The 15,454-nt window shown below is 48.0% G+C and overlaps 1 protein-coding gene across 6 annotated transcripts in view; it reads right to left on the bottom strand.

Annotated features, from left to right (window-relative positions):
• Positions 1–15,454, bottom strand: part of SEPTIN11 (septin 11) — a 58,214-nt gene that overhangs the window by 17,073 nt on the left and 25,687 nt on the right. For all 6 annotated transcript variants that reach the window (XM_035539239.2, XM_035539227.2, XM_035539209.2 and 3 more), the window contains exons 2-7: positions 14,663–14,777; positions 10,884–11,079; positions 8,298–8,484; positions 6,089–6,250; positions 4,263–4,359; positions 2,362–2,530 (exon numbers count right to left, since the gene is read on the bottom strand). In XM_035539239.2, the coding sequence (XP_035395132.1) occupies positions 2,362–2,530; positions 4,263–4,359; positions 6,089–6,250; positions 8,298–8,484; positions 10,884–11,079; positions 14,663–14,777 (926 nt within the window). The remainder of the gene's footprint in view (positions 1–2,361; positions 2,531–4,262; positions 4,360–6,088; positions 6,251–8,297; positions 8,485–10,883; positions 11,080–14,662; positions 14,778–15,454) is intronic.

Below are 15,454 nucleotides of genomic sequence, written 5' to 3'. Positions count from 1 at the left end.
GGCTCCCTCTTCCCCTCCTGCAGCCAGGACAAGCTGTGCAGGGTCTCTGCCAGCAAGGTCGGTCTCGCTGCCACCACCAGCTTCCTTTCTGCACACCTCATGCAAATGCCCACACAGCACCAACAGTTTGCTGGGGTCTTTTGCCCAGCTCGCCCCGAGATTTATGAAGGGCTCCCTGGTGCCAACTGGCTGAAGAGCAGTGGTCTCCCAGTACCAGCAGGAAAAGCACAGCTTTGGTTGCTGGTCTCAAGAAGAACAGAGAGAACCAAACCTCCTTTTCCCCTCATTTCAGACATACGTCAGCCTCAAACAGCTTGGGTTCATGGGTTCTGTTTGTTTATGGGAGAGAGGGAGGGAGGAGGCAGCCAGAGCGAACTGTTCTGAACTAGCACGTACCAGATGGAGAAATTCTGTACATTTTCATTTCCTTTCTACTTATAGCTTGGTCAAAAGAGGCCTCGTGCACAGGAAGCAATGGAAATTCCTCAGATTCCTGGAAGGGAAGGGCCGAGCCCATCTTAAGCCATTGCTCTCCAGAAAGGAAATCCAATAAAGCTTCACACTTGGGCTCAGTAACAGAACTCAGCACAGTTTCTCCACTGCAAAAGAAATGCAGCTGCATAGCCTCAGCAAGTCACAAATCAAATCCTGAACTGAAGCAAACTCTGTGTTGTGGCACAGGCCTCGCTCTGCTCTCTGTGGACTGCTGTTTTCCAGAAACAGGAGCACGAGGCCCCCTGCCCAGCCTTCTGCTCTGGAGCCCACCTGGTTTTTGCCCATTGAACATCCGAGATGAATTGCATCTGTGGTGATCTGCACAAGCCAGCTGCATGTCTACCATCTCAAGATTGGCACGTCAATTCCTGACATGCACGTGTGCTACAGAGATAAACCAGTGTCAATGCAAAGATACTTGAGTAATCCTGATTCCTTTCCCCTGGGGCAGAGAGGAGCGTGGGATGCTGCTAAGGCAGGGGGGGCAATTACTGGGGAAAAGGTGGGGAGGAACAGGAAACGGAGGAAGAAAACAAACATTCACTCCCAAATTCCCACACAGCTGATGTTCCTGGCTAATGACTTGGGCTTTGGACCAATAAAGCTGTCAGAGGTGGTATAAACTTTGTAGTTAGCAGTAAGCCAAACCTCAAGCATCAGACCATAGCACTGTCTTCACACGGCACCTTGCACCAGCTGTGGAAAACCCTAGGAGAGTCAACAAGAACATTTATCTCAGGATCTCCCCTTGGTGACCAACCTCCACGCATGAATCGGCTTCATCTCAGCACTGACACAGCTGCACTGGATGCACTTTTTAAAAACCCAGCTGTTGTACCTGGCAGAGTGAGCTGGCAGCAAAACAGTTGAGTCTACATTGGAGGAAAGGGGGCACTAACACATCACCTTATGATTGCAAAACCTGCCTTGTTCCAGGGGCAGAAAGCATCAGAAGTTCCTGGGGAATTTGCTTTCCAAAAATCAGCTTTCCAACTCCAACATGAGCTTTATTCCTGATGACTTGGCATTTTTAAGCTGGAGTGTTAACTGATGTTAACTGTTCCCCATCAGGCATGCCTACAAGACCTGATTGCAGACCAACACACCAGCTCTTACCATGTTTTACAAAAACATGCCCCCTTCCATGATGCTGAGAACACAAAGAAACCTGGAGACAGTAGCAATCCTCCTGGCAGGCTCTGCATCACAGCAGCCTCTCTGCCCAGTGGAGCAGTGGACAGTAAATTCAGTTTGCAAAGACCAGTGAGAAACTGCTTTCCACTGGAGGACTGTTTAGAAATCACTCCTTTGGACACCTTTTAGTACCAGCTGATGGAGAACAGGTAGGAGATAGACTGACAGGCCTTGCAAGTGACAGCCAGCAGCTTACATTTGATGTGACTGAGTACTGGGAGCTCAAAGGGTGCAAAGAAAATTGATAAATATTAAGTAACAGGATGCGGGAAGGTCGGTGGACATGTACTTCTTCCTAAATACCCAGGTTACAGGTTTTTCTGAAATGGGGCATATCCTGCTCTCAAAAAACATTGCCTTCAAGCACCCTGGTGATATCTTCCAGGCTCTAGAAAGCATGTACAGCCCTCCTACATGGTTGCAGACATTTTCAAAGCATTAAGGCAAGAATTGGCTTTGTCAACCAGCCAAACTTCTCCTGTGTTTTCCCTGTACAAAGCATAAGTCCTGGGGGCAGGATTGCATTGCACAAAGTCTTACTCCCCAGCCACACTTCAGATCTTGGCCGCTTTAAGTGACCATGGCTATTCCCTCCATGGTCCATGCAAATGCTGGCATCCTGAAGACCTCACAGCTCTCTGGCTGTTCAAGGCCTAAGTTATCTTTTCCTACCTGAAAGGCTTGCTGTCTGGATCCGTGTCCTTGAATCCCATTTCTTCTAGCTTGCAGCGCCTGTACAGCTCGTAGTGTCGGGTGTGTGTCTGCTCTCTCAAGTCCTCCATATTCACTCGGATCAGCATCTCCCGCAGCTTCACAAAGTCACAGTGATTTTCATTTTCGACTGCAAACAAGACAAACCATCCACAAAAAGAACAAAGAAGGGTCCCCCATTTCCCTGGACCCAGGCCCCAATTTAGCAAGCCTGAGAGGTTTTCAAGCTCGCAAGTACAGCTCCAAGACAGGCTGCACCAAAACATCTTGCTGAACTGGGGGTGAAAGCACCCCACGCCAAACACAGGCGTCAGTTCAAGGCCTTTCAGTGGAGTTGCAAGATTCCTGTGCCTCCCATCTGTCACAGAGCTGCTGCCTCTGTACAGCCCTGCACCAGCAAGGTGATGACGACCCACTGGGACACAGGATTGCACTTCCCACTCCAATCCATTCTAAATGTAAGCCACCAACAGGGGCCCAGGCAGGCAGCAGAAACTCTGCTTGTGGCCATGGTGAAAACACAGGATATGAGAAGACCCTGGCAGAGATGCTGTAATCATGCTTTCATAACCATTTCTATGCAGAACACGGCTCCGTGTGCCCTGGTCAGCTCCTGGGAGAGCAAGCTGTTCAGCCTAGATGAGTCTGCGGCCAGAAGGCTGCACACAGTTTGGGTACGCTTAAAAATAAGGGGTGGAAATTCTCTTTTCAGGATACAACCGCAAGCAGCAGGCAGCTCTGCTGCTAGCAGATAGCTCTGCAGCATGCCCCTGGGGACCCAGCAGAGCACTCCAGCTGCTCCCCCTCAGATCAGAGCAGCTGTCTCAGAGGAAAGAGACAATTCAGGGCCAGATCTTCAAAGTCCCTCTAGTACGCAACTACATCTCTTAGACTATCTGGTCTTAGTTCCCGGGAACAGCAAGAACCCAGCAGGCTACATGTCAAGTACAAGACTTAGCAAACATATTAACTTCTCTCCTAACTACCAGTTATCTCCAGTATTACCCCATGGCGTACACAGCTAAAGACAGAAAGTTTGAAACTGCTTCAGGGTCAGATTGTATTACTGAGATAAACTGGGTGAGTTTTGCAGAATTGTCCTGTGGATGCTCCCCTGCAGCTTGCTGGGATGTTCTCCAGTTGAATAGTGCAGCTGAAACCACAAACAGACCACCACGGTCTCAAAGCTTTACTTCCCATTGCTGGTTGGGAAGGCAAGGACCAGCCTGTTCTTTGGGAGCTTTGGTAATGTTTTTTGTATTTTTAGACATTTGGTATGTTTGCCTGGGCTGCAAACATAGCCCAAGCCAAACTTTGCTCTCCAAAGGTGCTTTTGGTTGACTTTATGAGGGGATTGCATACTCGAGCCACAGGTCCACGTTTTAGGATGCCGGGAAAAGACACACCAAGCAGTCAGTGTTGAATTAGTTCTGCTCCCGCTTCAAGCTGGCAGGGCAGAGCACCTGCTCCCCTCCCTGGAAAAGTCCCCCAGCTACATGTTAGTATGCTGGCTTGCGTGTCAAGTCCAAACCACTTGGCTGCCCCAGCCTTCCCCATTGTTCACACTTTATTGCTGGCAGAAAAGCACATGGAACAGAGAAAGGTTATTATTTTTTAATTAGAGATTCAACAGCTCCTAGTGAGGTTACCCTGATCTTTCCCAAAGCAAGTGGCCACGTTGAACCCCACCCACCCCCTCCAAAACTAGCGTTAGGTTGCAAAGCCCTGTTTTCACAGAGAAGACAGAGTGGCAATCTTGCTTTCTCAAGACAGATTTTGATAAGGGGCATTCAGAGATCACTGCACCTTTCATTAGAAAGAGAGAAGATGACAAGGACTCATTCGTGATTTCAGTAACATACCCTGCACAACGCCCCAGGGGTACTGCCTGGCTTTGGCCATCTTATTGCCAATCTTCACTTCTTCAGTGCTGCCAACTACAGCGAATGGAAGGTGGACCTACAGAGGAAAGGGACAATGAGGTTAGGGATTTCCTTTCTTGCCTTGCCAGGGACTGTTTCTGAAGAGAGCTGTTTATGTGGCAGCTGTGCTGGATTTAAGTTGCTTAAGTGCCTTTCCAATTCAGCTGGTGTTTTAGAAAGACCAGCAGGACAGCCTGGATTAAAAACCTTCACAAAGTCCAAAATTCTGCAGTCCTAAAAATAAACGAGATGCACGTATTTTACATGTAACTACAATGCATGACTACATTCAGCACAGAAAAAGGCTTACAAACTTGAAATCTGAGGAAAAATAACTGTCAAACAGTAAAAAAAAAGAAAATAAAATACATGCTCCCAAGCAAGGTAGGCTAAAAAATCAGGGAGTTTCTGCTGCTAGAAATAGCTGCTAACGTTTCCTCTTAAAAAGGGCAAAACTGTGTGCAAGGGGAAGAGCCGAGTCAACCCAGCCCAGGGCAGACGTGTCTGAGTCACCGAGCTCTGCTATGTCCCGGTCTCCCCGTGGGTGTGGCGGCAACAGTTTGGGATCTGCTCCCAGAACCGCGGCTGCTGCCAGGAGGGAGCTCGCCTCTCCCGCCAGCTCACCCCCCCGGCTGTCCCCTGCCCAAACGGCACCCGACAGGGCTGAGCTCAAGCTCTGGGAGCGCACGCCTTGGCCACCAGGTCGTGGTTGCAGGCTGGGCAGGAGGGAAGAAGCCAAGCTGCAGAGAGGACGTGATTAAAACTGGCAAAGTTTCCCAGCAGCCAGGCTGCACCAGAGGAGGGCAGGGCATGCACTGCACATGCAACGCCCTGGCAGGAGCACATCCCTTCCCTGTGCCAGCTTCTCCCTGCTGAGAGCACAACACAGACAGAGAAAAGCAGGAGGCAATACAGAGGTTTGGAGAGGGTCTGATATCAAGCTGGGTATGAAAGTTTCCTGTCTACAAGCAGCTGTGCAGGGAAACTCCCACAAGTCTTCAAGTTGCAAGGAAATGGCTTGCAATGCCTCTGCTCCCTGTAAAATGCAGATAAGTCAATCTTCTGCTCATTTTACATGAATTTCTTTGGGACCAGCACATCCTCTTGGGCTACATGACCCCCTAAAGCCACCCAAGGGCCCTGAGGGCACTGCAGTGATGCGGGTCACTTCCAGAAACTGTGGGCTCACGCTCTTCCCCTTGCACTGCAAGTCAGGCCCATGGTGAATTGTTGTTACCCAGGGTAAACTCTTGCTCTACCACAGCCTTATTTGCCCCTCAATTCCTGTAGCTATTGCTAGAGGAAGGGGAAGGAGGTGAAAGCTAGAGCCCATGCTGCTGATGGCCGCTGGCCCTCCTGAGAGCTGGAACACACCGACAGCACCCCCGCTCTCGCCGGAAAGCAAAACAAAGACAAAAGTGATTCACCCCCACGAAGCAATAAGTGGTCGTTTGGGACAGGAAACCCAAACCCCAGCCCCCTGCCTGACCTGCCTCCCATCCTCTTCCTTTCCTGAGATGGGAATACTGCAAGAGGGGAAGGATATGAAAAATGCCCAGAGGAGAATTGTTTGTCAGACAATGAAGTGTATCAGGCCAGGCAGCCCACGTCTTACAGGTATCTCCAGCTCCAAAAGCCTTCCGGCCAGCCTGATCTCAGTGCTCAGACTGGAGTTTTAAAGCCAAAAGAAACATGGCACAATGTGCCCTGCCCTCAGGGATAGGCCCACAGAAACCAAGGCAAACAAAACTCAAAGGAAAACATACGCTCATTGTGGCATTTATCTCGGCCACTGTCTCTTCATCCGTCGGGAACTGGTAGATCTGGACACCGTTGCTGACCAGCTCGCTCATGATTTTACTCTTGAACTTGTGCAACTCGTTTTTTGCGATGGTGTCAGCCTTGGCAATGATGGGGATGATGTTCACCTGCAAGACAAGGACAGCACCCCATGTATAGGGCCATGTTGTGTCACTGGGACAGCACATGGCACGTCCAGAAGCACCGCCAGCCACCACCCAGCCAGCGGAAGGCCTTCCCTGCGGCTGCTGCTGGCAGCACCCCTGCCACAGACAGGATATTCAGGCAGCAGCAATGATGGCCTTAAAAAGAAGTCGAATGCAATTTGGCACCATGCTATTTCCTGTCATATTCCCCTCCTTGTCCGAATTGGCTGGACAGGAAATGCTGTCACAAACCATTACGAGCTGTTCCAAAAAAAGGAAACTACTATCTAGGCATTGCTCTGAGCTGCAGCGGGCTGGAGGGCTGCAGGCAACACGCTCAGGCAATAGCCTCCTGCGGGCGTTTGCTCGGGTGCTGTTATCAGGGACATCCAGGTTTGTCCTTACACGGCTCGTAGATGACCAAAGAGAACAGCATGATGTGGTTAACATAAAAATTAAAGATGGGTTTCTGGTACTCTTCTGTACACGCACAGTTCACAGTGCTGGTAGCAGGATGGCAAAGAGTGGCAGCATCTAGAAGCAGGAGCGATATAGCATGGTACTCTCAGTGTAGCTGAATGGATCCATGCTCAGCGAATACCTGCTTTGCTGGGAGAAGGTGAGGATGTGTTAGGAGGAGGAAACCTTTCCTTTCCTTCTCACTCCAGACAGACAATTTCTTCCTTTGATCTTGCAGGATTTACTTTACCCTCACTCTCCTCCCTTGCAATAGTGGGCAATACTGCTAGTGTGGAAGACGTTAATGTTGACCTATACGAAGGGATTTTATCTACAGTACTTGAAAATCCCCTTACGCTACATCACTTAATTCTGTTTGGAGGATGTCCTGGAGTTATTAAATCCCCTTTCTTTTGCCAAAAGACAGAAGACAAATGCCAATTAGCTCATTTTGGGTTAATCTCCATAACCCTGTTTTAAGTTGACTAGAGCAGGGATCCTTCTCCATCACTGCATAAAGCCCAATCGACAGGCTGCTCTAGGAAGTACAGAACCATTGCCATTTATCTTCTGCAGAATCAGGATCCAGTGAGCCACAGGTGCAAAGTGGACAGACTTAAATTGCTCAGTCATGGTGCAAAGAAGCACAGGCACGTCATTTGAAATACTTGTTCATTTTACATTTGTACATCGGTTATTTTTCCTGGAAGAAGAGAGGTCAAAACTTCTTCGGTTATCTAGTAAGAAATCAGGCTTTAAACCGCAAGTTTGGTTCCTGGTTTTGCTAACAAAGAACAGGAGGGTAACACGTTTATTCAGATCCTTGTCGTTTATCAGATCGTGGTTACAGTAACACTGCAACTGCCTAGAAGATCAAATCACTGTTTGTGTCTAGAGCATGCAGACACAGCATTCGGATCTGTTTTTCATTGATTGGTAATGTGTCCTTAAGTGCTTCAGATGTACTTCTCCCCATCTCACACACACTTCCACAAGGTTTTGTACTGAAACCTAATTAATCATTGGACCAAGTGAAATAGAGATGGCAACCATATTTTATAAGTGCTAAACTAGCAGAGTTCAACTTAAACCTCTCATTTTTATTTATGGATTGAAAGAGGAAAACATCCTTTTTTTTCCTTCCAGCAGCCAACTGGTCTTTCAGTTGTGAACAAATTTGCCACTTGTAAACTTGGCCGAGATAAACCACAGCAAAGCAGGAGGAACAGTGGGCTCCTACAGCATCTTAGCGCATAGTTTCATGCTCTCAGACTTAGTTTTACAGCATAGCTGTGGAGCAAAGCAGCCCAGTTTCCTAACCAGAGATGGGACTGGAAGAGGGTAAGAGCCCACACTCTTATTAAGTCTCTGCAATGTATGAACCAGTGAATTATGAGCTATCCCAGCAGCCAGCCCAAGGTAATAAAATTTTCACACCACATCTCTGCAATCCCCACTGCTAAAAACAGCTGGTGTTTCTCTGTGCAGGTTTAGCCAGGTCTGTGGCATGGTCATAAACCCACAAAAAACAGCAGTGCCAAGCAACGGTTATAACAAGGGCAGCAAGTACCTTACTGTCAAGCTTCTTCATGGTGACCAAGTCCAGAGACTTCAGCGAGTGTCCAGTTGGTGCAATGAAATACAGGCAGGCGTGAATTCTGGTGTCGTGGTAATTGAACAGGGATCGCTTGATCTTCAGCTCTTCTTGCAAGTAGGCTTCAAACTGTGCATCGATGTATTCTACTATGGGCTTGTAGCTGATGAGAGAGAAGACACAGCACTGAGCAAACCAGGGCATTCACTGCTGGGACCACACAGGTCACTGACCAGGAAGCTTCACAGGTGCTCTGCACATTAAGGGGACAAGTGTTGCTCACAGGACCATCCCTGCCCAAGTTACAGTCCCTTCTGACCAGGTTTGTGTTTCTGCTTGAGGCACAGGGAGGTTATTATGGATTTATTAGCAAGGAAGAGTGGCAGAAACCCTGGAATTTAGGTGCATGGAAACCACACAAGGCTGCCATCCAGAAGAGAAATGTATTTTGCAGTCTCTCCCATTAAAGCCTGAACAGCTGCTCTGCCAATGTCATTGAGAATCATCAGAAACAAGAAAATTTAACTATGAAGTCACCACCTACCCTAGCTTGTCCAAAAGCTTATCTGTGATCTAAAAAGAGGAAAGGGAGATTTGCATAAGGGAAAAAAGGGAACTTTTCAGGAATTGAAACTCGTGAGCAATGCTCAAGAATCACTGCATGTTTAAGACTGTTTGGGCAGGATCGTCTTGATGGAGAAAATTGGGTCATAATTTACCATGCCCTGATTTAATTTATTGTCCTGCTGGAAAGGAAACTTTTCCATTTGCCCCTTCGTATACCTCAGGACCTCCAACACATGGAAGCTCTCTAAGGAGGGCACTGAGACCAGGACAATATTCCCACTGCCTCAAGTACTGAATTCACAGCAGCGTTCATGCTTGCTGAAAAGCAGCTGTGAGGAAGAAAGAGGCAACCAGGTGTTTTCGGGTTCTCCAGAAACAACTTTCTGACAGGCAGCCAACAAGGTTTTGGTCCCTTTGCTCCAGATGCCAGTGCAACTGTTTGAGCAGTTGCTGAAAAGCCTGGATAAGGTAAAAGACCCTTGCTCAATTAACCAAGCAAGAACTATGGCAGAAGACAGCCAGGGCTGCACAATGACCACTGACACCAGAGACCCACAAGACACTACTGAGCACTGTTTGTTAATTTGCGGGCACAAAATGTTCACAAAATCTCACTAGGCAGGTTTGCAACATCACCTTACATGGGGCAGATCACGTTGAGAAAGACCTGTAGCAAAACAGAGTGGAAAAGGACGGGTAGGACTTGAGCCAGGAGCACAGAGAAACCCCAACTGCTGTGGTATTGTGTAGGGACACAGCAAAACGAAAGCTGTCCCTAAAAGCTACCCTGCTGCCCTGCAACTACCCCTCTCCCCAGCGGCCTGAGAGGGAAGCTGTAGGGGCTTCACTACCAATACTGCTGGCTCCTGTCTGCCGAATGAAGCAAATGCAAAGCGACCCGGCAGTAACAAACTGCAGAGCATCCCCACTCTGAGCACCTGCTCCTCTTCTGAGCAGCTTTTGTTCTCGCCTGAGAGCATATGGCAGTGTCAGACGCGCAGAGCTTCCTCCAGCACACACGCCTGTCTCTCTGCACTGGCTAGGAGCAGGAGCAGCAAAACAGAGGCAACAGTTGCACTTTATTGTCAGGTCAGGAACAGAGGAAGCATTCCAGAAACAAAGCATTGTAAAAATAATAATAATTTCTAAAAACTGAAGAAGTTTTCATTGTGGAACGGGAAACAGTACTTGTTCCATCAAGTACCTGTTCAATTCCTGTTCTGCTAACAGGAGTCTTGGTGGAAGCTTCCATTTTAAGCTTGCATTGCCAAAGAGCTGATGTCACCTACCTACCAAGCACCCTAACAGCTTTTGCTCAGTGCACATGGTGCCAGACAGCATGCCCTCAATTTGTTAGGTGCAGGGAAGAGGGCTGTAAACAACCCTCCAGAGGGAGCTGGGATTACTGTAGTGAGGGAGTATATGGCTCTAAGACGCAGGAAATGCATTAATTAGCTTATTAGCCATGATCACAGAACGACTGGTTTTCACACAACAGAAAAGCCCATATGGATGCACACAAGGGACTGTGTAGGCTGCCCAGAATACAGGCTGTCCAGAGTATTTACTTCATGCGCACAACATGAAAATCAGCACCTAGGCACAAGGTTAAAGTAAAACCCACCCAGACTTTGAGCACTGTGGGATGGTGCGAGCAGGAGCTACCATCTGAGTCCCAGCCCCCTAAGAAATGGCAATGCACTTGCAATTTGAGCACACATTTTCAAATGTTTATGTTTCAATTCAAGCAGATACTTAAACTAAGCTGCACAGAGACAAGGAGAGCAGAAATGCAGTATCAGTTTTGGAGCCTTCTAGGTGATTTGTTTGTTCTTCACTTCACTTTCTTGCCACTCCTACCTGTCTTGCAGGGCCAGCAATGCAGGATCAGGAAACGTCCCCAGAACAGCAGGGGACCTACCCTGGTCCCCACAGAGGATCAAGCCCTTCTGACCTCAGAGCACCTCAGCACAAGGATACAAGAAATAAATTTACCTGTCATCTTTGTTAATTTGATCACCAAATCCAACCGTGTCAACAATAGTCAGCTTCAGACGGACATTACTCTCCTGGAGCTCATAACTCCTGGCTTTCAATCTCACGCCAGGCTCGTTGTGTGTCGCAGGCTCACTTTCAAACTTCGTGTTGAACAGAGTGTCCATCAACGTTGACTTGCCGATGCCAGTTTCACCTGGGCACACAAAGGCAGGGTCAGTACAATGCCACCCCTTGTCCCCAGCTCAGTCTCAGGCACATTCACCAGGTTAAGGAATTATTCCGCTTTGGTAGCGGTGGAATTAGGCTACGCACCCAAGTTAAGCAAAGTAATCCCTGCAGGAACACATCTTTTGAGAAGGTCCCCATTTTTAGCAATCCCCCGGGGACCGAACTAGGGACTTGGCAGACATCAGGAGGTGACAGTAGCTCTGGCTTCTGCTGGGCTCTCACCCATTTCCTGTGCAGGTCACACCACACACCCTGCAGACGTCCCCAGTCAAAGCACCACACACCGGGGCTGTGAATCCAGAATGAACCCCTGCCAGGCAAAAACTGCTGCTCCGACAGACACAGAGATAAACCAAACGCCTTCAGAGCTAAAAGCCATCACCTGCAGGTGAAGAGCCTGGCTGCTGTGCTGGGAACAGCAAGGGAATTAAATAAAAAGACGTAACAGTTTTAAGAACAGTTACTCAGACATTTACTGAGTGAGGCCCCCTGTGTGGAGAAGGGAAGGGACCCCGTCGGCGATGCACCAGCGAGTGCCTGCTGCTGCCAGAAGCTGGTTACTCGACTTGCTACGCTGGCAGTGCAGGAAAGACAAATGATCATGCCTTTCCCAAGGAGCTATTTGCTTCCAGCAGTGCTCAGCTGTTACCCGTGGTTTTTACGTTAGTATGACCTGACCGGTGCTGCAGGCTCCTTCCTGCTTGGTGGCATGAAGAACCCCAACCCCCCACCCCGTCTTGCAAGGGACATCTGTATTGAGGACAGCATGAAGCACTTCTACTCAAGAAATACTTGATTCTATTTTAGCAGTGTTGGCCAAGTCCTAGCTCTGACACAACTTTCTTCACAGAATCAAACTGTAAATTCTCTTAACCCTAAGTTTGATTCCCAAGGGGAGATCTGGCTCTCCACGCTTTTACGTTTCTGTTGTGTTTTTTTTTTTTAATACCAAACTCAATTTTTCTTTTTTCAAGGGAATTACAGAAAAGCCCATAGGGAAACTCAGGCAATGAAAACTTGAGAAAAGTACATAAAAAGTTAAAAAAAAAAAAAAAAGAAATAGCACACTACATAAATACCAACTTTTTAAACTATAACAGGTCAGCTAATCCCCTGATGCAATTAGTAACATTGATGAAAGCATTAGCCTAAATCCCATTTTGAAGTCAGAAGTGTCTGCTGAGCATTACCCTCTCCAGCTGCTGTGAGCAGGAGGGGGCTGAGGGGACATCCTGAGGTCGCTCCAGCCCGAGAGAGGCCAGGATTTGGGACAGGGCTCTGCACTGCAGCATGCAGCTCTGGCATTTGCAGGTCAGGCTTGCGAGGGGATCCTACCCCAGCCTCTCTAGTGAGTTATGCTGCCATTCATCACCTCTGACACATGATGATTAGCCACGATTTCAGAAGAATTTCCTCTCTGCATATTATTTCATGGCAGAAATGCCAAGCTGCATCTCTTCTGGTGAACTGTAAACCACATTTGCTGTGGCACTACAGTTAGCATTGAGGCAAACCACTTGCTTGTGAACAGGACCTCCCCTCCAGAAAATCTTAAATTCAACTGATTGATTAGTCAGTGCAAAAACTAAGGTGGGAGAAGGGACCCTGCACCTGGGATGGTCTCCAAGCAGCTCTCTGGGTTGTATGCAGCTTTCCTAGGATGAAAATCTCTCTCTCAAAGTGTGCAACCCCCCACTTAGAAGACCTCAGCAGTATTTGCATCCACAGAAATGAACTCTGCTATTCAGCAACTTTGCAATACTCGACAGTTCACTTTGCTGGCTTTGACTTTGACCACTTCTGTGCTAGGCTCAGGAAGGTAAGGGATTCTTTACAGACCAATAAAACAAAATCAGCTGCACGCATGCCTGTCACAGCTTTCCTGACCTGGGAAGCCACAGGATATAAAGCAAACTTCAAAAGAACAAACAAATGAAAGAAGAGAGGGGGAAGACAGCACCTATGCACAAGATGTTAGCTCCAAATCCAGGCCCACATAAAGCACAAGCCACTTGGAAAGATCAGCCCTAAGCTGATGGCACAGGCTGTTAAACTCGGCAGCCACACATTTCAGCGAGCTCCTGATGCAAATGCAACACTGCTGCATGCTGTGCCAGATGGACTTCGCAGCATTTCAGCCATTCACCCTACAATTAAAAGCTTCGCATTACCATGGCAAAGTTAATTGTGTCCTTTCTCAAAACACAATTTCTAAAGTTTCTTTTTTAAGGGGGAGGTTTCTCCTCTTTGGAGAACTGCAGCAATTTGTATGAAATCTTAATTTGGGGCTAAAAATGGTTGATCAGCACATTTTATAAGAGAAAGGAGTCGGAGCAAATTGCTGTGTTAATGGAGACATATCAAGTCACACTAAGAGAGGAATATTTACTGCCAGAGAAAAAGGCAATTAATTTATGCCATTTTGATCAAAGAGCTGCCTGCTAATCGGGATGTTCCCTGCTGAATTTTAAATGGTTTCATGCTGCTAGAAGCATCACGTGGTGGCTGATAGCCTGAGCGTGCACAAGTATACTACTCTCTTATCTCGTTCTTCAACATGCAAGGCTACAGAGAAGAGTCAAGTTTGTTCACCAGAATTTTTCAGATGGCTTATCCAGCACTGCAAAGTCTCAGCTTGCCACAGAAAAATCAGAGGGCTGTATTTTTTTCCTAGCTAATTAACGTAACTTGTTAGAAGGGACAATATTGCCTTCTTAAGGGCTTAAGTGAACAATGCATGAACAGATGTTGTTTGTGGACTGCTCTGTCAGATTAGTAGTAAAAGCCAGCTTTTTTATCTATTTTGTCTCATCACAGGGGACACCTTGAAGGTGTCCACCACCAGGTCAATGCTGTTTTGGCACACAGCTCCCTAGGGCTGAGCGATGGACTTCTATCTGCACAGAGTGCAGAGACAGCCAGTACCTTTCTATATCCACAAGAATCAGGTACCTTCCCATATTTCACCTCTGAAAAATTGAGGTAAAATAAGACAATAGCTCAGGCTATAAAACCAACTTGCAGCACCCCGACTAAATGCAGCAGAGAACAGGTGACAGGCTTTGTTCTCAAGTACATCATTCGGCGACTAAAAATGGCATCGTTTCCAACTGGAAAAACTAAGAATATAACAAGACAGGCAGACAAAGCCTGGAAGGGAAGGAATGCAATTTATTGAGAAACAGCCTCTGCACCTAACCCCAGGAGAGACAGATTTAAGTTAACATTCTTTTAAAAATTCATTTAGTTCCCAGATCAACTTATTTTCCTTATGGCAGCCTTTGGGAAAAGCAAGATTGCAGAATCATCAAAAGGGCAGATTAACACCTAGAAACTCCAATATTTTAAGTCAAGGGACAGAAGGGGGAAAGGGAAAGAAGAGTAGATTTTACCCTGGAGTAGCTCTGCAAAGGAACAGTAACTTTCATGCTGCTATGGTCAAAAAATGCTGAGGTCTTACCCCTTGGACAAGGGAGAAGGGGCTAGTTTAGGGACGTGCGTGCACCCCTTGGTGTGAGACGGCTGCCCAGCAGTGCAGGACGACTTACCCACGCAGAGGATGTTGAAGCAGAAGCCCTGTGACGTTGACTTGTTGACCAGCTGATCAGGGAGGCTGTCGAAGCCCACATGGCCGGAGAGGGACAGGTTCCTAAGGTCATCGCTCTGTAAAGCCAAGAAGAAAGGCAAGTAATGGGGACACTGAGCAGCACGTTGCACCCAACACCCGTCAGGGTGACACGGGAGTTTGTCAACACACGTGTGCTGCAACGCTTCAGTATGGCCACGACGGGACATAGCTGACACTGCAACAACACCTCTGAGGCCAGCTACATCTCTTCCCAGCTTTCACAGGCCTTGGCCAGAAGGGGAAAAAAGCACACACGACGCTCTGCGGATGCCTTGGTTTACAAATAGCCTCGTCTGACACGAGGTGGGAAAGCAGGGCACCGTTCCCAGCGCTTCCCACGCAATTTATGAAGCCGTGCCGCTGCTCAGCGCCTCCAGCAGCACGACACCAGGCCAGGCACCCCAGGAACCCCAGCTGCAAGGTGCCCCCAGGACCCAATGGGGACCTGACTGCTCATGCCAAAGAGCCAGGGCTCTTTCATGGGCGGTAAGGTGGTGGCAGAGGAAGGAGATGTGGAGCAGCTCCAAGATTATATTTAGGACTTCTCCACAACAGTTGTACAGTAATTCACAGACGGGCTTGGAAAAAGCAGCCAGCTGGGTTATCTCTTTCCCCAGCAAATCGCAGTTATGCCAACATCCCCAGCACAAACAGACTCCGCAGCCCTGGAGCAGCTCTGCTGTTATTTCAGACCATCTTTCTCCACACGTTT

The sequence above is a fragment of the Cygnus atratus genome, chromosome 4 (assembly GCF_013377495.2).
Source record: "Cygnus atratus isolate AKBS03 ecotype Queensland, Australia chromosome 4, CAtr_DNAZoo_HiC_assembly, whole genome shotgun sequence".
NCBI lineage: Eukaryota > Metazoa > Chordata > Aves > Anseriformes > Anatidae > Cygnus > Cygnus atratus.
This window is presented reverse-complemented; position numbering and strand designations above follow the sequence as displayed.